Source organism: Felis catus, chromosome E3 (genome assembly GCF_018350175.1).
Source record: "Felis catus isolate Fca126 chromosome E3, F.catus_Fca126_mat1.0, whole genome shotgun sequence".
Lineage (NCBI taxonomy): Eukaryota > Metazoa > Chordata > Mammalia > Carnivora > Felidae > Felis > Felis catus.
In genome coordinates, this window is record NC_058383.1 from 39,024,665 (window position 1) to 39,047,904 (window position 23,240).

Below are 23,240 nucleotides of genomic sequence, written 5' to 3' on the forward strand. Positions count from 1 at the left end.
CATTTCTCCAAAAAGATATACAAATGGCCAATAAGCACATGAAAAGATGCTCACCATCATTAGTGATTACGGAAACGCAAATCAAAGACAGAGTGAGATTCCTCTTCATACCCACTAGGGTGGCTAGAATTAAAAAGATCAGAACAAATGTTGGTGAGGATGTGGAGAAATTGGGACCCTCACACACTGCTATTGGGAATAGAAAACGGTGCAGAGAGAAATCTGGCAGACAGTTTGACAGTTCCTCAAAAGGAAACAGGAGCCATATAACCAAGCAATTCCACTCCTAGGCGTGTCCTCGAGAGAAATGGAAACCTATGTCCACACAAAACTTGAACAAAAATGTTCACAGCAGCATGATTCTTAACAACCAAAGGTAAAAACAACCCAGATGTTCACCAATGGATAAATGGATGAACAAAATGTAGTCTAGCCATAAAACGGAGTATTGGGGCTTCTGGGTAGCTCAGTTGGTTAAGCATCCAACTTCGGCTCAGGTCATGATCTCATGGTTCGTGAGTTTGAACCACAAGATGGGCTCTGCACTGACAGTGCAGAACCTACTTGGAATTTTCCCTCTCCCTCTCCTTCTGCCCCTCCCCTGCTCATGCGTGCTCTCTAATAAATAAACTTTTTTTTTTTCAACGTTTATTTATTTTTGGGACAGAGAGAGACAGAGCATGAACGGGGGAGGGGCAGAGAGAGAGGGAGACACAGAATCGGAAACAGGCTCCAGGCTCTGAGCCATCAGCCCAGAGCCTGATGCAGGGCTCGAACTCCCGGACCGCGAGATCGTGACCTGGCTGAAGTCGGACGCTTAACCGACTGCGCCACCCAGGAGCCCCTCTAATAAATAAACTTTTTAAAAAACACAGAGTATTATTCAGTCATAAAGAGGAAGAGCTGACACATGCTACAACATAAATGAACATGAAAACCATGATGCCAAGTGAAATAGGCCAGACACAAAAGGCCACATACTATGGGATTCCATTTCCATGAAATGTCCAGAACGGGCATATCCATAGACAGAAAGCAGATAAGTGGTCGTCAGGGATTGGGGGGGGGGCAACAGAGAGTGGCTGCTAAAGGCTCTGTGACAAAAACATTCTGGAACTAGGGGCACCTGGGTGGTTCAGTTGAATGGGCAACCAACTTCAGTTCAGGTCATGATCTTGCAGTTTGTGAGTTCGAGCTCCGCATCAGGCTCTGTGCTGATGGCTTCGGATTCTGTGTCTCCCCCTCTCACTCTGCCCTCTCCCCTGCTCATGCTCTGTGTCTCTCTGTCTCTCAATAATAAACGTTAAAAAAAAAAACCCAAACATTCTGGAACTAGATAGTGATGATGGCTGTATAACCTTGTGAATACACTAAAACCCACTGAATTATTTAAAAAGGTGATTGTATGGTATATGAATTATATCTCAATAAGTTGTTAAAAACAGTTGTATTACAAGGGCGCCTGGGTGGCTCAGTCGGTTAAACGTCAGACTTCAGCTAAGGTCATGATCTCGCAGTCTGTGAGTTCAAGCCCTGCGTCGGGGTCTGTGCTGACAGCTCGGAGCTTGGAACCTGCTTTGGATTCTGTATCTTCTTCTCTCTCTGCTCTACTCCCCCACTCATGCTCTATCTCTCTCTGTCTCTCAAAAATAAATGAACGTTAAAAAAAATTTTTAAGCAGTTGTATTACATATGACTGCATTAATTTATACACAAGAACTCATTCAAATCTATTAATCATCAAGACTTTAAGAACCCAAGAAAACTCAAGGAACCAAGAGATGTAAATACATGTAGTATTCAAAGACAAATGAAAGCAACCAAAGATAGCACTGTACGTTTTTAATTAGGGGAGAGGTTGGAAGATGAAAAAACAGATAATAACAATGATTACATATATTTACAACACACACAAACAGCAAGTGCTGGCCAGGCCAGGCCAAAACAAGAGCACTCCTGTAACTGCAGCTGGCACTAGTAAGCCCATGATGAGGTTATAATGCTTTTGGAAAGCAATTTGGTAATCCAGCAAGAAAGCAATGACAGAACAGTTGTCAATGAGATACAAAGAAATACTAAGGAGAAGGGAGTAAAAATAGTTAAAAACTTAGGTAGGCATTATGAAAGGATTAGAGAGTTTCAGAAAAACAACCAAGTTTACCCACAACCATAAAAAGAATTCTCTTTCTCTGGCTCTAAAGTGTTCTAGCAGGGACATCATTAGCCTCTCCACCACCAGACTGTTGTAGAATACCATAAAACAAACCCAGAGCACCCAGATTTATTTCTAGTAGTACTCCCCGTTAAAAGAACTCAGGACAGCACTTAACTCCTTATCTTAGAACAGAAAAAAGAGAATCAATCAATATGGTACTGGAATCTGGGGCGCCTGGGTGGCTCAGTCGGTTAAGCGTCCGACTTTGGCTCAGGTCATGGTCTCGTGGTTTGTGAGTTCAAGCCCCACGTCCGGCTCTGTGCTGACAGCTCAGAGACTGGAGCCTGCTTCGGATTCTGTGTCTCACTCTCTCTCTCTGCCCCTGCCCTGCTTGTGCTGTCTCAAAAATAAATAAATAAATAAAAACATTTATATATATATATATATATATATATATATATATATATATATATATATGGTACTGGAATCCCTTGCTATGTCTGAAAAGGAGGTCTTCACATGTGTCTGTGGTAGTAAGGTGGGGGGGGGGGGGGAAGCTGGCCTGGAGGGACTGTCACTAGCCAAGCTGTGACCCTGTAAACCCTAAAAAGAGATCAGTAAGTACAGGAAATCAGAATATTCCCAAACTGGGAAAAAACATGAGCCTGTAAGGATACACACAGGTGATAAGTGTATCAACACTATAACTATAAAAGCAGGATGCATACGATTGAACACTTAATTTCATATACCTGAATAACTAAGGGAGCAGCGTGGCCATAGAGAGCTCTGTTTCTTGTATTATGTTTGTTCATAAAGGATAGATAAACATTTCCTCTCCTTTTAAACAGGGAAGGGAGACAGGGAACTATGAAGAAGCCACAATCCTAGAGAAAGTACACCACAAACAGGACGGACAGGTGGGCACAGTAACCAAGACTGCGCAGCAGATGACAGCTCAGCCACCACAAGAAGAGAGCTGAAGGAGAAGCTCCTTTTGAAATGCACCAAACACATAAAGTCAAAAACCAGACTAGACAGGACGTCCTGCACCCCAGACATGATGAGCACAGATATAGAGAAGGGAAGAGCAAATGGCAAGAAGAGGCAGGAGCCTGGGCAGGCCCCACAGGGCCGCATGAACCCCTCTCTGTGCAGCAGACCAGCCCCAGGAAGGCTGGCTCAGGCCGGGTCAGACACACACACACACCAGACCCCAGCTCCCAGACAAGGAGGCCCCATCACCGCCGGGGCTGCACCATAGCAGGGAGGAGGCAGGCTTCTGTCACGTACAGGTCTGTTGAGCATGAGAACTGCAGGCAAGGTGCAGGCCTACCTTAGGATGTTGAAGGTTCAGGTTCGGACCACTGCAGTGGAGTGAATATCACGATAAAGAGATTCAAACTTTTTGGTTTCCCGGTACATATAAAAGTTATAGTTACACTCTACTGGAGACAATATATTAAGTGGCAGTAGCGTTATGTCTAAAAACACAACGCCCATGCCTTAATTAAAAAACACTTTAGGGGCACCGGGGTGGCTCAGTCAGTTAAGCATCCAACTTCAGCTCAGGTCATTATCTCATGGTTCATGAGTTCGAGCCCCGCATCGGGCTCTGTGCTGACAGCTTGGACCATGGTGCCTGCTTCATATTCTATGTCTCCCCCTCTCTCTCTCTCTCTCTCTTTGTGCCCCTCCCCTGCTCACACTCTGTCTCTGTATCTCAAAAACAAATAAACATTAAAAAAAAAAAGTCTTAAAAAAATCTTTTATTGGTAGGGTGCCTGGGTGGCTCAGTCGGTCTGACTTTGGCTCTATGTCTCCCTCTCTCTCTGCCCTCCCCTGCTTATGCTCTGTCTCTCCCTCTCTCTCCAAGATAGATAAACATTTTAAAAAAACAAAAATACTTGACTGGTTAAAATAGAAAAAAAAAAAAAAAAAAGCTAACCATTGGGATGCCTGGCTGACTCAGTTGGTGGAATACGTAACTGCTGTTCATGAATTCAAGCCCCATGTTGGGCAAGTAGAGCTTACTTCTTCTTTAAATATTATTTATTTTGAGACAGAGAGAGGGAGAGAGACAATCCCAAGCAGGCTCCATGCTGTCAGTGCAGGGCCCAATGCAGGGTTCAATCTCATGAACCAAGAGATCATGACCTGAGCCGACATCAAGAGTCAGATGCTTGGGGAGCCTGGGTGGCTCAGTAGGGTTAGCGTCTGACTCCCACTTAGGTCATGATCTCATGGTTTGTGAGCGCAAGCCCTACATCAGCTCTGCACTGATGGTGCAGAGCCTGCCTACTATTCCCTCTCTCTGCACTTCTTGTAAGCGCTCTCTCCCTCTCAAAACACAAAAAAAGTCAGATGCTTAACCAACTGAGCCATCCAGGTGCTCCGAGAAATGGATTTTTTAAATGTAGTACATGGTACAATGTGACCAGCAGTATAGGTCCTCTAGCTAGACTGGTAGCACCATTTATTTATGGCAACTTGCTGTTTTCAACACTCCACAGCTTGACAGTAAGCCAAGTGTGCTTTACACATTTCATAAATACTCCATCTCACAAGAAGTACCAACGATTGGACCAAGCTCTGGGGTTCAGTCAGCCTCTTAATGGTTTGTCCCTATGAGCAAAGCATATAACAGAAGCATATCAAATCCAGTAGCTTCCCTTGGAGATTAGCAGGAACTTCTCTGTCCTCAGGGGCAGTTTGTGGGGAAGAATCATGGTCACCATGCTAAGGCCTATCGAGAACTATGACAGGCCTGGACTGTCCTCACAAGCCAGGCCAGCGATACTGCGAGTGAGGGCTGTGCACACGGAGCCCTAGGGATTCATGGGACTCCTGGACACAACCAAGGTCACATGCTCCTTGGGTCATCCTGGGTGCAGACCCTCAGGCCTGGTACAGAGGAGCAGCCAGACTGCGTGACCTAAGGGGCACACAAAAGGGATGGAAGTAGGAAGGAGCTAGCACTTCAAACAGCACAGCCCTGGGCATCACAGCAGTGCTGTGAACTGATCCGGCCACAGGTCTGCTGAGCAGCCACCACTGCCCTATGGGGCAGGGGAGCGGGGACTTCCGCCTGTCTCTGTCATGGCCGCCCCACCCCTGAACCTGTCCCAGAAAGTGTGTCAATCAGATCAACGTGGCCTCACCTAAATTCACCTGTGTGCCCAGCCTCCTGTCAAGCAAGACTCAAGGAGACAACAGGAGACACGCCCAAGACAGTGGCAAACAGTGGTTTTAATTCAAAACTGACAAGTGAAATAGTGACTAAAACCTCAAACATTACTTTTTTTTTTTTTTAATGTTTATTTATTTTTGAGAGAGAGAGACAGAGTGCAAGCAGGGGAGGGGCAGAGACAGAAAGGGAGACACAGAATCTGAAAGAGAATCCAGACTCTGAGCTGTCAGCACAGAGCCTGATGCCGGGCTTGAGCTCACAAACCGCGAGATCATGACCCGAGCCAAAGTGGGACACTTAACCGACGGAGCCACCCAGGCACTCCTCAAACATGACATTCGTGAAGAACAAAATATGACAGGCTGATTCATGGACCTGGAAAAATGTAATTGTATACCAACACCTTCTGGACTCAATGACATTTCCGGCAAAGGCACAGACACATCTGTCACGTGGTTTGGAACACGGCCGGGGGATAGCCCAGGGCTTCTTCCCAGTAGGCAGAACCTTCACCCTGGGAGGTGCGGTAAAACAACACCCAAGGTCAGTGAAGAGTTTCCGAAGGGTCAGCGGCGATGCCTGGGAGGGCGGGCAGCTCAGGCAGCAGGTGTCCACGCCCACAAAAAATAAGGGGCACTGAAGACCTGGGTGTGACAGTTCCCCATCAAACTAGCTATGCTGGGGACAAAGGACCCTGATTATCAAAGACCCTGGGAGGCTGGCTGCAGAGCACTTACCAAGAAGAGCACTCTTCAGCTCAGACTTCCTGAGGGCAAACTCAGCAAACATCCAGCCTGTGGACAGCAGTCCCTCCAAAACAACTACCAGGTTAAGTCAGACAAGACTCTGGTTACAAGCATGTGTTCCTGAGAACTTTCATCAGAGTGGTTTCTGTGATTGTTAAAAAAGCTTCCAGAACAGATCCTCAAAGGAGGGCACTGTCATCCCCTGGAAAGTATGGGTTTATATCAGACCCCACTCAGCCAGGCCATCCCCAGGGGCAGGCCCCACCCGATTTGGCAGCCCTTGGCACGCACCTTCATCCGCTGTGAGGCTCTGTGGCAGGCTGCTGGCTAACCCGTGCAGCGTGCTGCAAACTGATGGGCTGTCTTGACAGACAGGGGCCTGACCCTACAGACCCCATGACAGACCTGGCCAGGCACTGCTGAGGGAGGAAGTAGAGCATCATGCCGGATGAAACCTGCTTACTTCCTCTCCGCCATCCATCCGCACGTGAGGATATTAAGTGCCACCGAAAATCCCCAGGCCACCTGAGCAGGTGCGAGAGGAGACAGCAGGTGCCATGAGAACAGATCTGAAAGTCCGGAGGTGTGTGTGTTTGATGTTACTGGTGGTGTTTGCTGGGGGTGGCAGAGTGAGACACGATCTGGACAGAAAACAGCCCCAGAGATGGGACCTGCAGAGCAGCCACTTTCCCTGCAGAATTTCAACGTAAGATGTGCCACTCCGTGCCACACGCTTGATGTAGGGGACTTCAAGCTTGATACTGCAGCAACCCAGCGTCAAAAACACCTGGTCGGCCCAGATGTTCTAGGAAATGAGTGCATGTTTCCTAGCCACAAGAAGTGAATGGGAGAACGGGCATCGGCCTCGATTCTGTGGCTGCCCCAGTGGGGCTCATTCTGGGAGTTGCCAGGGCCATACTTAAGCACAGCCCGCCAGAAGGGAGCCCACCACCACGAGCTCCCAGTCTTTAGGAAGTCTGGGGCCACTGACACATATTCCATCCCAGTGGTTCTCAACTAGGATGATTCTGCGCCCCGAGGGACCCCTAGCAATGCCTGGAGGCATTTGTGATGCCATAACTGGGAGAGGGAGAAAAGTGGTACTGGCATCTAGTAGGTAGGTGCAGAGATGCTATAAACATCCCACAACGAAGAGGACAGAACACAACAAAGAATAATCAGGTCTGAGTGGCAACAGTTCCTGGGTGACAAGTCCTGCTCTATTCTGATAGACTCAATGCTCCCTTTCCCAGGAAGAACCTCACCAAGTGTTCAGTGACCACCCTGAGAGCACTCAGCGCTAGTGCAGGCCTGTGTGCAACAAGGTCCTGCACCCACCGCTTAGAACAGGAGTGAGAGGGAAGTATGAGCACAGGAAGCTGGGATCAGGGAGAGTGACAGGTATCCCCAGTTTGAAAAAGACATGTTAAAAAACCCTAATGCAGGGTGCCTGGCTCAGTCAGCTGAGTGTAAGACTCGACTTCAGCTTAGGTCATGATCTCACAGTCGTGGGATCAAGCCCTGGGTCAGGCTCTGCACTGAGCATGGAGCCTGCTTGAGCTAGTCTGTCTGTCTGTCTGTCTGTCTGTCTGTCTCTCTCTCTCTCTCTCTCTCTCTCTCTGCCTTTCCTGCGTGTACCATGCTCTCTTTTTCTCTCAAAATAAATAAACGTTAAAAAAAAAAAAAAAAAAACACCCTAATGCTGTGTTTGAGAAACAATACGAAACTCCCATGACCTAAACAGTATACATGGCAGTGCTGACGAGGCTTTCTCCCAACCACGGGTGTGGATTCACACTGAGAAGGATCAGACTGGAGCAGAAGAAAGCACCCCACAAATGTGCTGCCAGCCCTCCAGAGCCCAGCACAGTGCAGGGAAGCGGGGCAAGTGGCTGCTGCAGGAGCGGGAGGAGACCGTCAGAAGGGAGCGCGCACACCCCTAATGGGGGGAGCTAATACCCCACTCCCTTAGCAGCCAGACCCACATTCAACTCCCAAGAGGGTAAGAACACCAACCCGGCAGAGATGGCGAAACGTGAAATGTCTCTGCACAGCGCATGCTCTCGGGAAGGAGTCAGCCACTCCAACAGCAGCAGCAGGGCCCGGGCCTGGGCACCACAGGGGCGCAAGCCCTGGCTTTCTTACTCTGTTTCTCCATGGCTCTAGGCTCAGCGGGCCAACACGCAGGTTTTGGCTGGAACTCTGCTTGACAATGCTGTTTCCAAATGCCAGCCTTTGACATTTCGCTTGCTGTAAGATTATACTCAATAATTTCTCTGATTTAAGATTTTTTTTTTAAACTAATGAAGCAAACTCTCAACTTGGAGCTGGATGAAAAACACTGCTAGGAGCCCACTTTGATTGCTGTAAAGAACACCCTGTTTATTCCACGGTAAAGCAAGCCAATGCAAAATGAGACACATCCAGCCAGAACTGGCACATAAGGGGAGAAGCAGCTGAGCACGCCAGACCTGCAGCCTCTCAGTGTGTCCTGGAGTGACTGTTCCTGCAGGGAATCACCTCTCTTGGAAGGAGCCCCCAGAGACAACAGGTAAAGGGGAATTAAGACTTAAGATAACCCCACACACAGTATTCTTAGCCCTGTACCTGCAGGTGGTCTAGGACTGAGGTCTTGGTAGACAAACACTGTGTTCTGTATACATGTCACAGAACCTGTTACAAGATAAAAGTTGAGCCCAGGTTTTTCCCACCTGTAAACGCTAACGCACCTGATACTCTTACCTTTACTGGCAAGTTGACCCTGCCCCAAAGCACAATTCCAATGAGAGGTTTGAATGAGTTAATAAGCCTCTCCTTTAAGAGCCACACACATGTTAGTATAAATTAATATAAATTAGCTAGTTGTCTTACTTTGTTGTTGGCAGCTGGCTAAAACCGTCAGCAAGCTCTGGACAGGTGCAGAATGCTCTGGAGCCTGAGCTGAGCCAGGCCTGCTCTGGCTTGGCGGGTATTGAGGTAGAAGGCTTTGCCACAGTAAGGAGAGAGAAACAGGGTGCTTGCTCTGGAGATGCAGGAGGTCGGGGAGTGGCCCCAGGGCCAGGCTGAGAGGGGACAGGGAGAGGACGCCAAGTGCCTACACACAAACCAGCGGGCAACACCTGCTTAAAACCACCACCCCCTCTACCTCGAACTCCCGGAACCCCAATGTTCTCCCCACCCCAGCCTCTGCAGCCCCTTCACCTCCTCCCGGTGCAGCAGGCTGATTCTGTCCTCTGCCGCAGCCTAAAGCACATCCAGCAACTCCTGCCCACAGTCCTGGGAAGGTAAAGGGAACAACAAGACCTTGAACCCACCCTGTGCAGACAACTCAGGTCATTGGACATACTCTCATAAGCACATCCTACTCTCCCAAACCACAGGTTCTCTGTCACTTCATAGGAATATTACACACTCATTTTGCTCATCAGAGTTTCTTAAACGAAATAAACTACATTATTAACCCAATTACTCAATAAACATTACCACTGTCCTAGCAAGGGTCCAGGGACACGGCCATCGGCAGACATGGTCCCTGCCCTTAGGAAGTGACATGCAAACAGGCAACAGGCCTGATGTCATTTACAAAAGCGGCTGGCTAAAGCTGTGAGGTGGCCAGGACAGAGCAGACAAGTGCTAGGGGTACAAAGCAGACCTCTGGCTACTGTGGGGCTGAAGCATGAGTGGGCAAGAGGCTTAAGGAAGAGAGTACCCTCTGGTGCTGGGAGTGGCCTCCAGTGGAGGGTTGCAGCACTGTTCAGGGGACAGTGATGGCAGCTTAGATAGTGCTGCTCAGCAAGGAAGGAAATACTCACATGAAGAAAATAAAATGTAATGGCTAAACATGCATCGCACATTTTAAAGTTTCACTTTCCCCTAATGTTTCAGATTCAAAATACAGCAGATTCAACATCCAAATGAAGCAGAGAAAGGACTCTGGGTTTGTGAGACAGCAATAACAGATGCCACCAGACAGACAGACACATACACATACACATACACCTGCTTGGCCGTCACAACGTCACAGGCTTTAAGTCAAACAGCAGGGCCTCACAGCAGCTTCAATGATTTCAGTCAAATGCAGCACCCTCGGGTGCACACTGCTTTATCCACTTCATCAGCACAGGTTCACGGAGTACCTGCTACGTGCCACGTGCTGCTCTAGACACTGGAGGCACAACAAAGAACGCGGCTAAGCCTATACCCTTAAGAAAGCTACATTCTGATATGGCACATGGATACCCCAAAATGCAAACAACAAGTAAGCATCACGGTGTCAGATGGTGATAATTACCATGAGAAAAATACAGCCAGGAAGGAAACGGAGTAGTTTGTGGTAGTTGTATTTGATGTGAGTAGTTGTGGGATGTGCAAATTCAAACACAGAAACCCTGAATGGGAAAGTGACACCTAAGCAAAGATGCAAGAAGGGGAAAGCCCTAAAGAAATCTGGGAGACCCTTCCCAGGAGAGGACTGGCCAGTGCAAAGGTCCTAAGACAAGAGCATCTCTAGACTCAACAGTCTAGTGTGACCCACAGTATGGGCCATCTCCAGACAGAACTCCTCAGTGTCAGGCAGGGACCTCAATGGCCCTGAAACGTCCCTTCTGGGATCACTTCTGGTACCCTCTGGGTGCCTCAAACCACAGGAGTGGGATCCTGAGAAACGGGGCTGGCCGTAAGGGCCCAAGCATGTCCTGAACCAGAGTGTGACACTAGCCTAGCCAGGGCTATTTATTCCCTCCTATCACCAGGTCTGGGCTCCAAGATGCTGGCCACCAGGCCATTGCTGCCCTGGTGGTTTTCTCTGCTCCGGCAATTATGGGCACCATGACACAGAAACCTGTCAGGGGCAACCTTCCCCCTTTGTGGAATTCTGTAATTTCCTTCCTGCCTCGGCCACTGCAGGCCAACAGAGCACCTCAGTGCAAGACCAGCTCTCAGGGCCCCTCCGTGACAGAGAGGTTTGTAGGGTCAAGTGAATGCCCATGCTTTCTCTTCCCATAGCCGTAACTCACTGGCGTGCGTATGTTTTAACAAATAATTTTACTTCTGGAGTTAAGAAAGACAGCCACAACATTACTCTTTAAAGCATTTAAGCATCAATTGCACAGTGAAAAACCTAAGAGAAAAGCCTTCTTCCAAGTGTGAGAAGTCCAAATGTTTATTTGAAAGAGCTGATTTTTTTTAAAACATCTTGAGGTGGTACTTAAGCAACATAAACGGCACTGAGACTGTCGGCCACAATCTGGAGGACACTTGCCGACTGGCGGCCCCGAGGGGTGGGGTCTCGTCCCAAGGTGCCCCTTGTAGCCTGCCTGCCCTGTGCACTGTGGAAGCAGCACAGCCCCCAGGGATCCCAAGTGACCCAGGACCTGCGGGTGACTCATTCCCTCTCAGCACAACCCAGTCAGCTTGCCACCCACCTGATGACCCAAAATTGTGGTAAGTAAATAGTTTGGGTTACTCAATAGCTTCTGAAATTGAAATCTCTGAACGTATTTTTTTTTTAATTTTTTTTTTTAACCTTTCATTTATTTTTGAGACAGGGAGAGACAGAGCATGAACAAGGGAGGGTCAGAGAGAGGGAAACACAGAATCTGAAACAGGCTCCAGGCTCAGAGCTGTCAGCACAGAGCCTGATGCGGGGCTCCAACTCGTGGACTGAGAGATCATGACCTGAGCTGAAGTCGGCCGCTTAACCGACTGAGCCACCCAGGCGCCCCTGAACATATTTAAAGCAACAAAACCCTAGTTATGACTGTCCACCATCTCCGTCCCACCTAATAAAATGGAGCTGAGCACAAGAGAAGTTCTCAAGAACATGACCCTCTGCCTGGCCCTGCAGCCACCACGTCACCACGAGAGTTACGACTGCTCGCCTTTCCTACACACACGTGCACATACCCCAAATCCAAGCCCCTCACACCCGAGGACGGTCGCCAGCTTCACACCAGCAGCTGTCCTTCTCCCCACCCCCGGCTGGCCAAGGCTGCTCCTTTCCCGTCAGCAGCCCCCCGCCCCTGCCGTCTCCAGCCCTCACGCTTCCTCCTCCACTTCCCAGTACAGCACCCCATCAATGTCCCCCCCAGAAGGAGATCCTCCTGTGTGTTTCTCTCTCCTTCCCCCCGTGTGGCTGGCCAGGACAAGGTTCTGTACCTGCCTCACTGCTGAGAAATGTGAGAGATGTGTCCAGGGCACAGCTCTCACAAGAACAAGGAAAGATGGCTGTTCTCGATCGAACTTGGCTACGGGAATCAGTGCCACTGACATCCGGCACCTCTGGAGCCTCTGGAATAGGGTATCACCATGTTCCCCCTCCCCCCTCAGCAAGAATCTCTTTCTGTCCACATCGGTGTGGAGGGAGAATCTACGTACAAGTGCCACCTGCTATGCTCACCTCACCTCTCAGAGCAGGGACCACAACCAGCCCTTCGCAGGAGTGGCTCTGACAGGAAGACAAGCCTGAGTCTTATACAGTTGATTCCAACTGAACTTGTAAGAATACAGTCCATTTGTGAACTGGGCATTTTCTGTGGACTTCAACTTGTTTCACACAATTTGTAAACAAAAACTTAAAAGAGTTTCAACTTCTTTGACCCCATGAGCATCGAGTTCAACAGTCCCCTCTCAGAAGTAGAAACTTTCAAGGGAGAATTAATTTGAGATCAAGTTACATTTTCATATCCACCAAAAACATATTAAGGCTCAACTGAAATGCACAGTACACTGGTCACCCACTAAGAGTTAAGGAAAATATCAACATCAAAATACGCAGTATCCAACATTTAAAACCACTAAATATAACAAACATTTTTAACACAAGGATTAAAACACAAATAAACTCATGGCAAAGGAAAACAAATGACCCACAGATTTCTTTCCCACCTCCCACCAAGTCTCATGCACCAGACAAGACAGCTTCACTAACCCTTAGGAAACCAACTGCCAGGTAGATGAAAGCTTTTTTTATTATTATTATTTTTTTTTAAGATTTTATTTTTAAGTACCCTCTACACCTAACATGGGGCCTGAATTCGCAACCTCAAGATCAAGAATTACATGCTCCACCAACTGAGCCAGGCAGGCACCCCTGGAAGCTGATTTTTAAACCACAGAGCCACATATTTTTAAAGCACATCTCACAGTCAGTTATCACCTAGTGGCAAGACAGTACCCTACTGGGCAGGTGGGAAAGTGCAGGCAGGAGTGAGCGAGCTCACCAGGCCACAGGAGGCTCCTGCCAGCATCTGGGGAGAAGCCACGGCTCCTCCCAGGGCTCCTGCGTCTACACAGGGGATAAGGCACGGCTGCAGAGCAGCTTTCTTGCTCAGAGTACTTCGAAGAACTAGGATGGGAGACATGATTTTTCCTCTTTTTGTGTGAAAATGTGCTTTAAAACACTTCACGATGCAGAGTGATTTATCCACTCATCCCGCTAGCAGACATTCACTGAGCACCTACCAAGAGCCCAATCCTACCTGAACCCTGGGGACTAGGAGAAAAGGAGACAGCACCTGTGTGGATGCCAGGAGGCAGAGGAGTGGGATCTGCAGGAAGAGGAATGAATGGCTGGCATTCCTGAGATCCCTCCAGAAATTTCTCCCCATCTTATCTCTTCAGGAAGGATAAAATGCAAATTAAACAAGGATTTCACAAAGAAGGAGCTTGGGGAGTCTGAGGCTGCACTCAGGGTTGGTGTGATGAGAAAGTCTTTCCCCTTGAGGGGAAGGCCATGGCTCTGCACCAGAACCAAGGATTCACAGCAGGGGGACTACACACTCCCTATCTGAGCAATCACAACTAGGTTCTTAAAGAATGCTTGGCTCTTAAGGGTTTCTTACATTTCTACAAACACACTGAGGAAGAATCTAATTCCTTGATATCACAAGAATAAATACCGGAAAGCTTAATCGTTCGTTACTAAACTGCCTACACCTTTTGCCTGTGAACTAGTCTCGGCCTCGGACAGACAAAAGCTACAAGCACGAGTGAAGAATTAGCACGAAACGGTTAGAACTCTCACTCTGCAGGTTCGGATCCCAGCCCTGGTCCTCATTGGCTGTCTTACCTTGAACAAGTTACGTCTCCTCTCTGTGGCTCAGACTCTACCTCACAGCTAGGAATAAGGAGACCAGACCTCCCAGGCTTGCTATGAGGATTTATTTAATGAGTTAATCTACACAAAGCACACCAGCCAACTCAGAGGGAGTGCACTAAAAACACTTCTACAATAAATAACAGAGGAGAGGTTTCCATTCCAAGGGCCATCAGATCATAAAATAAGCCTTTGGAGACAAAAATGAAGCCCATCCCCTTTCCAAGTGTGTGGTTTATGTGTCTGAGTAAAACTGAATTAAATATACACTGTACTAGAAGGTCCGATTCTAACTCTGAGGCAAACAAAATGATACAGGGAGGTTGAGCCCCCAAACACACTGTGAGAGAAACCAAGATCAAAATCAGGCCCTTCTGGGGTGCCTGGGTGGCTCAGTCAGTTGGGCGTCTGACTTCGGCTCAGGTCATGATCTTGCAGTCTGTGACTTCAAGCCCCATGTCGGGCTCTGCGCTGACTGGAGCCTGCTTCAGATTCTGTCTCTATCTCTCTGTGCCCCTCCCCTGCTCTCACTATGTCTCTCTCTCTCTCAAAAATAAAATAAAAACATAAAAAAAAACCATTTTTTTTAAATAAAAATAAAATCAGGCTCTTATATGGTCAAGAGGCAGCCGTGCGGTTTAAGGCTCCAGCCGGCAACTTTTCCTTGGGAGAGGATCCCAAACTCAAAAAGCTAAGTGGTCTTTAAATGCCGCCTGGGCAGAGTGCGCTCTGGAGCCCTGGAACACACTGAGACAGGCACAGCCAATGCAGGACACAGTGGGGACACCTCCCTCTAGCTCCCTGCCTAACCAGGGGTGGGAAGCTGCCACCAACCCCGCCGGCTCATCCCCAAAGGAACCCTGCTCTCACATCAACCAGGCTCACTGTAATAACGTCCTCTCACCCCAGGAGGTTCCACAGAGCCCAGAATCAGGCCCAGAAACCACTGCTGCCGCCCCACCCCCTACTTCCACCAAGGGGAACAAACCGTGGTGGAGTAGCAAAATTGTGGACCCAAGTTCTAGATCTGTGACTTAGCTGAAACCAGGGATAACCATGGGTAAGCCACACACTCTGAGCCATAATTTACTCTTCTGTAAAATGAGGTTGGGGGTGTCTAGGTGGCTTAGTTAGGTGTCTGTGGATTTTGGCTCAGGTCATGATCTCATGGTTCAGAGGATCCAGCCCCATGTTGGGCTCTGTGCTGACAGCACAGACCTTGCTTGAGATTCTCTCTCTCTCCTCTCTCTGTCCCTCCCCTCACATGCACTTCTCCTCTCCCTCTCTTTCTCCAAACGAATATTAAAAAAAAACAAAAACAAAAAACCAGGGGGCCTGAGTGGCTCAGTATCTGAGTGTCTGACTCTTGATTTCGGCTCAGGTTCATGAGTTTGAGCCCCAAGTCAGGCTCTGCACTGAGAGCAGAGCCGGCTTGGGATCCTGTCTCCCTCTCTCTCTCTCTGCCCCTCCCCTGCTCACACTCCCCCCCTCAAAAATAAACAAACACTATTTTTAAATTAAAAAATAATTAATTAATTAAACAAGCAAGGCATTTTCAAAAAAATTTTTTAAAGAATAAAATGAGGTTGATAACATTCACCCACCTCTTGAGGGCTGCTGAGCGCCTGTAACAGACAAGTGCAGGAAGCACTCTGAGGTGTGCCGTGGCTCACGGCTGACCGGGCGTGGCTGCTGCCCAAGGTGGCAGGAGGGGACTCTGGGGGCCAGGTGTCTGTCTTCCTGAGCTCACAACACACACTGTGCCACATGCTCCGCAGGCCACACAGGTCTTCGACCTCAGGCAGACAGGGAGCCGGCTCACATAAGACAAGTGGTCACCAAGCTCTTGTGCAGCACGACACCAAGCAAAACACAGCTTGTCCTAACCAGTGTGGAACCACACTCACCAGTTGAAGCTCCAGGTGGTCAGCTGCCTGGCTCTCAAGAAAGACCGGAGTACGACTGTTTCTACTGTTCCACAGAACAGGGTGGAGAAAGGGCAGGAAGGGAAGGGAGAAGCATTCAGTGGGTGATCCCTGAGGGTAGCCACTTATCTGTCTTCCCACTGTGTCCTTCAGTCCCTTGGAGCCTCTCACCTAGCAAGAAGCAGGCGAGGCAGGTAGAGGGACACAAGGTCGGGGCTGCCATCCACCTGAAGTCTAGCCTTCAAGGCTTCACAGATGGCAGGACTCGGCCAACACTGTCTCCGAATCTCACTAACCTGTATCTTCACTGTTAACGCTGTACATACGTCACCACAGGTTATGAAATACAGAATCTTTTCATGGACACAGAAGCTCCGCTTGCTTCCTGCACTTTGGAACTGCCTAAAGGCATACTTCACACACCATTAACTTGATTAACATGAACATCAGGATGTCAGTTACCTCTGGACCGCTGGGCATGAGATTACAATCAGGAGGGCCACTCAGAGGGCTTCCAAAAACCTGGCGAATACCCTATGTTTAAAGCAAGGTGGTGGACACATGCAAGTCTGTTTATGTGTTCATTCTTTGAATTCTCCAAATAATTACACATATCCTTTACAGATACAACTTTAAATACCATTAAGATAAAAATAATGAAATGCCATTTTTCTCTACTTCTATAAACGATAACATTTGTTAAGTGCTTACTGTTTGCTATGTGCTCCTCTGACCATTTTATGCATATTACCACGGTTAGTCCCCAAAACAACTGGTTAGTCCCCAAAACAACTGAGGGTGAGGACCGCCCACATCCATTTTTTTTTTTTTAAAGATGGGGGACTCTGAGGCACACGGCAGGTCCTTGGCCACAGTTACACACCCAGCAGTGAGACCATATTCAAATCCCACCCCAGTTAGCAACAGGCGTCTCAGATGCTGATATTCCATGTGGGCCAGATAAGTGGGGCCCTCACCTGGCAGGCTCTTCCTGAGGTGTGCTGAGTAATCACTACCATCTCCCACGTTAGGCTCAAGTCCTCAATGGACACTGATGATACCACATGGGACCAACAGACCCTTTGAACTTCCTTCTAGGTTCACCAGCTCATTCATTCACATCAAGGACTCAGGATGTGTAATGAGTTTTTGCTAATAAGATGAGTAAACTCATATCTTTCAGACACAGATCCTATGTGGGAGGGAGAAATCATTAACTACCGGGGTGGGGAGGTTCACCATGGAAATCATATTTCCGCTTTTCAAGACTGCCACTCTGGAGCTATATCAGAAAAACAGCAACATTTCAAAGACAATTAGTCTAATCATACACTTAAGATTTCATTTCACAGCCAAATAACGTTGGATAAAATCTAAAATGAATATGCATTAAAAGCTTTACTATTATTAGTCACAAAACAATAACACACTCTTGCCTTCTGTTTTGCTAAAAATTAATAACTCAACATATTAAAGTTGACAACTAAAAAGACTGGGTTTCTAACCTAAAGGCACATTAATTATATAACACTTAAACATGAACCTCTCGCTGGGAATTAAGTTTATTCAACACACGTTTTCGCCATCATCTAGGCTGGAAATCTGAGTGATACCTAACTTGATCAAAAGGTTACCTCATGATGCCCTAAAGGCCAGGAGGCACCCAGCTGTTTGCTGTCCTACCCAGGGGAGCCAAATGCTGGGGCCTCCTCTTTCCCACTCTCCAGCTACCAGGTCGACCCCATCTCCTTCGAGGAAACCTCCCATGGCCTCCAAGACTAAACAGTCAAAAGTTAAAAAAAATCTACAGCATATGGGCACTTCCAATGCCCTACCAATCCCTCTCCTCCAGAATTCCCCTCCTCTCCATTCTGCTGGGCTGGGGACCCTCAGTACCTCCCACATATCTGATCCAGCTAGCTGTGCCCTCTCCTCCCCCTGTGCCCTTCAACCTTAGTGTGGACAGTGCTGCACTCTGTCCTGCCGGCCCACAGCTCATGCACCGCCAAGTGAACATCTCCCCTGGAGAGGCACAAGATTCCTGAGAGCAGTAAAGGGACCAACAGAAACTTCCCACAGTTCCTAAAAATGTCCTGGTTTTGCCTTCCATCAGTGTTTCCCACACATAAACATATAAAGCACGGGGGCATGGATAACTGTCCTAGTAACTCTAACACATCATCCTGTAAGGAAAATGCCAGATTGTGGTCAGACTTGGGATCTTTAATCCTCAGAAGGTTCTCTCTCCTTGAAATAGGAAAAAACAAAAACAAAAACAAAAACAAAAACCAGCCCCCAAAATGCCACTGGCCACATGAATAAATGTCACCTAACAGGAACACCCATCCAGTGGTAAACACTTGTGTGGTTTGCAACAGCAGAAGAGACAGCGATTTCTAACCGAGGATGCCTCCTCTCCTGACAACTGAAAAGGCACTATAAGCAGCTGCCCTCCCTTCCTGGACTCTGTATCTGCAAAATCTGAATGAAGAGTTTCTTACTGGGAACAATAATGGCCAAGCGAGACCCAGAGACACTGTGTCCCAGTGTTAACGGCTAACTGCCACAGCAGAGCTGCACACCACCATCGGCACACGGGGAAAGATCTATTTTGTCTAGCACGACATTCATCTACACCTCCTCCAACCACACATTTAGAGGCAGCTGCCAGAAACAAGAGAAGGAGGAATATGGCAAGAAGGGTGCGCAGGCACACCAGTCTGTATTTCACCTTGTCTTAGCCAACTCTGCCCACCTGACGCACACCTTCCGCACACCTTCCGCACACCTCCTGAGACTGGCCCCAGCCCCAGGGCGGGCCCTCGACACCCTGAGGTCTATCTGCCTGTGGCCGGGGGCTGTCACCATCATTTTCTTTGAAGTGCTTTCCCCTTAGACCCCTGCCCTGTTCTCTCTTCCTACCAATTCTTACCTTCATAAAGGTCTTGTATTTGCCCTGTGTAGATGGGAGGAGAAAAAAATGAAATCCACGATTTTCCGAAAATGCTTATCCTCGGAGTTCCAGGCTAGAAAAACACTCCAAACTCTGCTCTGGATTCACTCTACAAGCCCCAAAGAACAGCCCACAAGTTAGACTGCGACTCAAGGCAAAGTCTTCAGACAATGAACAACGGCAGCTTCTCCAGAAAGGAAAAAAGCCAGGGGAGCCTGGGTGGCTCAGTTGGTTAAGCAGCCGACTTCGGCTCAGGTCATGGTCTCGCGGTCCGTGAGTTTTAGCCGCGCGGCGGGCTCTGTGCTGACAGCTCAGAGCCTGGAGCCTGTTTCAGATTCTGTGTCTCCCTCTCTCTGACCCTCCCCTGTTCATGCTCTGTCTCTCCCTGTCTCAAAAATAAATAAAAACTGTTAAAAAAAAAATTTTTTTTTTTTTAAAAAGGAAAGGAAAAAAGCCAGAAGAGAACGAATCAAAGCTGACCACCTAATTTTCACAAGGGCCAGGTGACATAACTCCATCCTCTTGCCTGCAAAGAGAGCAGGAAGGGACTGGGCACAGAGGACCTGAGCAGACCGTGGAAAATGCCCAGTGGATCACCGACTCCAAATACTCCAGAGGGGCAGGGGCCTGGCCCAGATTCGAAACCAGTTCTATCAGGGCATTCGGGTTCACTTCGTACCTGGGAACATCCCTGTCCCTGTGCTATCCCAGAAGTGTTCATGCTACCAGAAAGCAGTCGAAACAAGTAGGTACCTGGACCCCATGCCAGCTCTGATCCAGTGTGTAAGTTAGAAGCCCTGCGGGTCCCAGGTATCTTCACGTGGAACTCAGGAGTATCCAACTGGGTGAGTATGACAGTGCCTTCCAAAATAGAAATACTGTGGGGGCACCTGGGTGGCTCAGTCGGCTGAGCGTCCAACTTTGGCTCAAGTCAGAATCTCACAGTTCATGAGTTCAAGCCCCGTGTCGGACTCTGTTCTGTCAGTGCAGAAACTACTTTGCATCCTCTGTCCCCCGCTCTCTGCCCCACCCTCACTTGCACTCTCTCTCAAAAATATGTAAAATATTAAAAAAAATAGAAATACTGTGGTCATCCTATGACAAAATAACAAGTAACAGAGAGCAGAGCAGGGCCATAGACCTAATTCCAGTCATTAAGACCTAATCCTGTTTTGTCTCACCAGTAATAAGGCACATGGACCCCTGACAGGATGCACTAGAGACACCCCACCTCTGTGGGATTCTTCCAGATCCGATAACTCCAGTGTCATCACCAAAAACATCAGACAAAACCAAACTGAGGGACAGGCTACAAAATACTTGACCAATACTCTTCAAAAGCATCAAGTTCATGAAAAACTGGATGCAACGAGAATCTGTCCTAGACCAAAGGAAATCAAGGAAACAACTAAATGAACATGGCTCCTGGATGGGATCATAGAACAGGAGGACAGTGGTGGGGAGTGGGGGCGGGGGGGGGGGGGGGAGGACTGATGAAACCCCAACAGGTCTGCAGTTCAGAGCGTGGCACCAACATTCACTTCTGAGTTTGACAGAAGTGATATGCTGTAAAAATGTTAACATTAAGGGAGGTGGGATGATGGGTTTTATGGGAACTCTGTGTTTTTCACAACTTTTCTATATATATCTAAAATTACCCCAAAATCAAGTTTAGTTTATTTATTTAGTTTTAAAGATCTTATTTTTAAGTAATCTCTACATCCTGTGTGGGGCTTGAGCTCACAACCCCAAAATCCAGAGTCTCATGCTCGACCAACTGGGCCAGCCAGGCACCCCAAGTTTATCGGGGGGCCTGGGTGACTGAGTCAGTTAAGCATCCAACTCTTGATTTTAGCTCAGGTCATGATCTCATGGTTTGTGAGTCAAGCCCTACATTGGGCTCCAGGCTGACAGTGCGGAGCCTGCTTGGGATTTTCTCTCTCCCTCTCTCTCTGCCCCTGCCCTGCTTGGTCTATCAAAAATAAAAAATAAATTAAAATATATTAAAAAAAAAAAAGTTTTTTGTGGGGCACCTGGTTGGCTAGTCAGTTGAATGTCTGACTCTTGATTTCAGCTCAGGTCATGATGCCTATCCCAGGGTCGCGGGAATGAGGCCCTGATCATGCTTCACACTGAGTATGGAGCCTGCTTAGGATTCTCTCTCTCCCCACCCCTGCCCCTCTACCCAGCCCCTCTCTAAAATAAAATTTTAAAAACTAAGTTTTAAAAAAATGTTTCTTTGGAGGCTATTTCGATAGCTTCAAGTAAACTTAAACAATCTGAAGGAAATACACTTAAAGAAAAAAACTAACAGAAAAAGTTAAGAATAAATTTCCTAACACCCCCACCTTCTTTAGCTTGCATCGTCCAAAAGCCTTCTGTTTTTGGAGCAGAGAGGTCTCCCTGCAAAAGCCCTAGGCAAGCACAGCCCTCCTGGTCTTCCCAACGCTAGACATGGCGCTCCCTCCTCAAACTTCCTCCACACTTGGCTGCTCCCTGCTCCCTTACCCTCTGGGTTGCCCTGCCAGGAAAGCCCCGGCTCAGTGCACTTAAGTCCACGTTCTTCTGCCCTCCTCTCTGGAGCGGCCCCACTAAGGCTGGCAGAGCAATTCACTGCCCTTGGGGCCAGTCTCCCCTCGGCCCCTGGGGTGGGGCTGTGGCTGGTGGGACTCACAGGGCTGGGGGCACATGCAGGCTGTCCCACACCCGCTGAGCAGCCATCTTTTTCACCCAAGGATTCCTTCAGGCCACGAGTGTGCAGGCCTGGTTCTGTTGAGGTCTCTTCTCCATCACCAGACCATCCTCACCCCCTTCCACCCGAGACACAAAGCACAGTGCCAGCAGCTTCTGGGCAGGAGACTTTTCTAAGATTAAACAACAACAACAAAAAAAGCATTTAGATTACACGTTTTGTTTTCTTTTTTTAGGAATGAGAATAAAATGCATTCACAAATAAAATCTATATTTAGATACACATTTTTAAAGCTGTATATCTGATAATAACCAGCTATGTACATACAATCAGTAGAAGACTATAATTTTGACGAATGAAAAAAAACCCATCAAAGAAAAATGCCAAACTGCAGGAAGAAAAAAATGAGTTGACAATGGAAAAGGGGGGCAGTAAATCCTGAGGGAGCTTCAGAGATCATGCACTGAGAGGACAGATTATTCTCTCAGCCTCCTGTCCAGCCTAAGTCATGGGCCACTCACTGCAGAGAAAAAAATGCAGAAGAGCTCAGGGCTCACCCTCGAGGAAGGAAGCCAGTTAATAATGACAAGAGCCCGGAAACAAGCAGTTATCAAGCTTCTTAGCTTTCCTAGTAAGTTAGCTTGCTACCTCACCTGCCCCCACAGGGTCTGGCTGCCGTGACTCTCCAGATCAGACCTTCCTAAGAGCAGAGCTGAGCAAAACCAGCGTCTGGGCAATTTTCCCAAAGAATGGGCTGGTCCCATCATTTCCCGAAGGAGGAACCCATGCTGCACTTCTTAACGGCCAGTGCTGGCCCATGCTGGGTCTAACGCTCCTGTCACTCTTGCCCTCCTGCTAGGTTGGTGGCTCTCTCACTCACTGAGCATCCATGCGTAAGTGCACGGTAGGAACCTCTAAGACAAGGGGGGCTGCATAGACAACCCCCAGGACCATCAGCCACACAACCATCCGAGGAGGGTGGGGCTTCATGCACCTGGATGAAGAGCTGTGGCACTGGATGTGGTCGCACCTAGCCACAGAGCTTATGCCCCTTTTAGGACAGGATACTTTTATAAATCAGAGCAAAGTCAAGGCCTGGGAAAGCCCTCACTGACCTCGCCTAAAGCAGCAGAGAAATATGTGCCATTTCCCCTAAGGGCCCTATATCATAAGAGAATAGCAGCTTGGCTTCTGGGCAGAGAGACTGCTAGGGTGACCCTCATCTTCAGGAATCTTCAAGGAAAAAGTCCTCCTAACGGGAGAGCAACTGCCTTGAGAGTAGCTGTCTCTCGAGCAGAGTCCACATCACCGACACTGGCGGCTGGCACTTCTACAGGTTCGGTACTCAGGGTCTGGCTACGTGAGGACAGTGGTCCATGGCAGGACTCGCCCACCACGGCGGCAGTGCCAACATGAAAAGCCTCAGCTCAAATACTGTATGTTTGACGTAAGTAGTTTGCTACTCCAGATTTAACCCAACAGTT

General features: G+C 48.2%; 1 protein-coding gene across 9 annotated transcripts in view; it reads right to left on the bottom strand.

The window, feature by feature from the left end:
* PDPK1 (3-phosphoinositide dependent protein kinase 1) overlaps positions 1-23,240 on the bottom strand; it is an 82,444-nt gene that overhangs the window by 45,933 nt on the left and 13,271 nt on the right. For 2 of the 9 annotated variants that reach the window (XM_045048339.1, XM_045048340.1), the window contains exons 2-3: positions 21,739-21,928; positions 16,094-16,157 (exon numbers count right to left, since the gene is read on the bottom strand). The exons of 4 other annotated variants lie outside the window; for them this stretch is intronic. In XM_045048339.1, the coding sequence (XP_044904274.1) occupies positions 16,094-16,157; positions 21,739-21,785 (111 nt within the window). In that variant the 5' untranslated portion in view covers positions 21,786-21,928. Of the gene's footprint in view, positions 1-54; positions 124-981; positions 1,036-16,093; positions 16,158-21,738; positions 21,929-23,240 lie in introns of those variants that run through there. 3 more of the 9 variants (XM_045048341.1, XM_019821153.3, XM_011290687.4) reach the window with 3 other exon arrangements.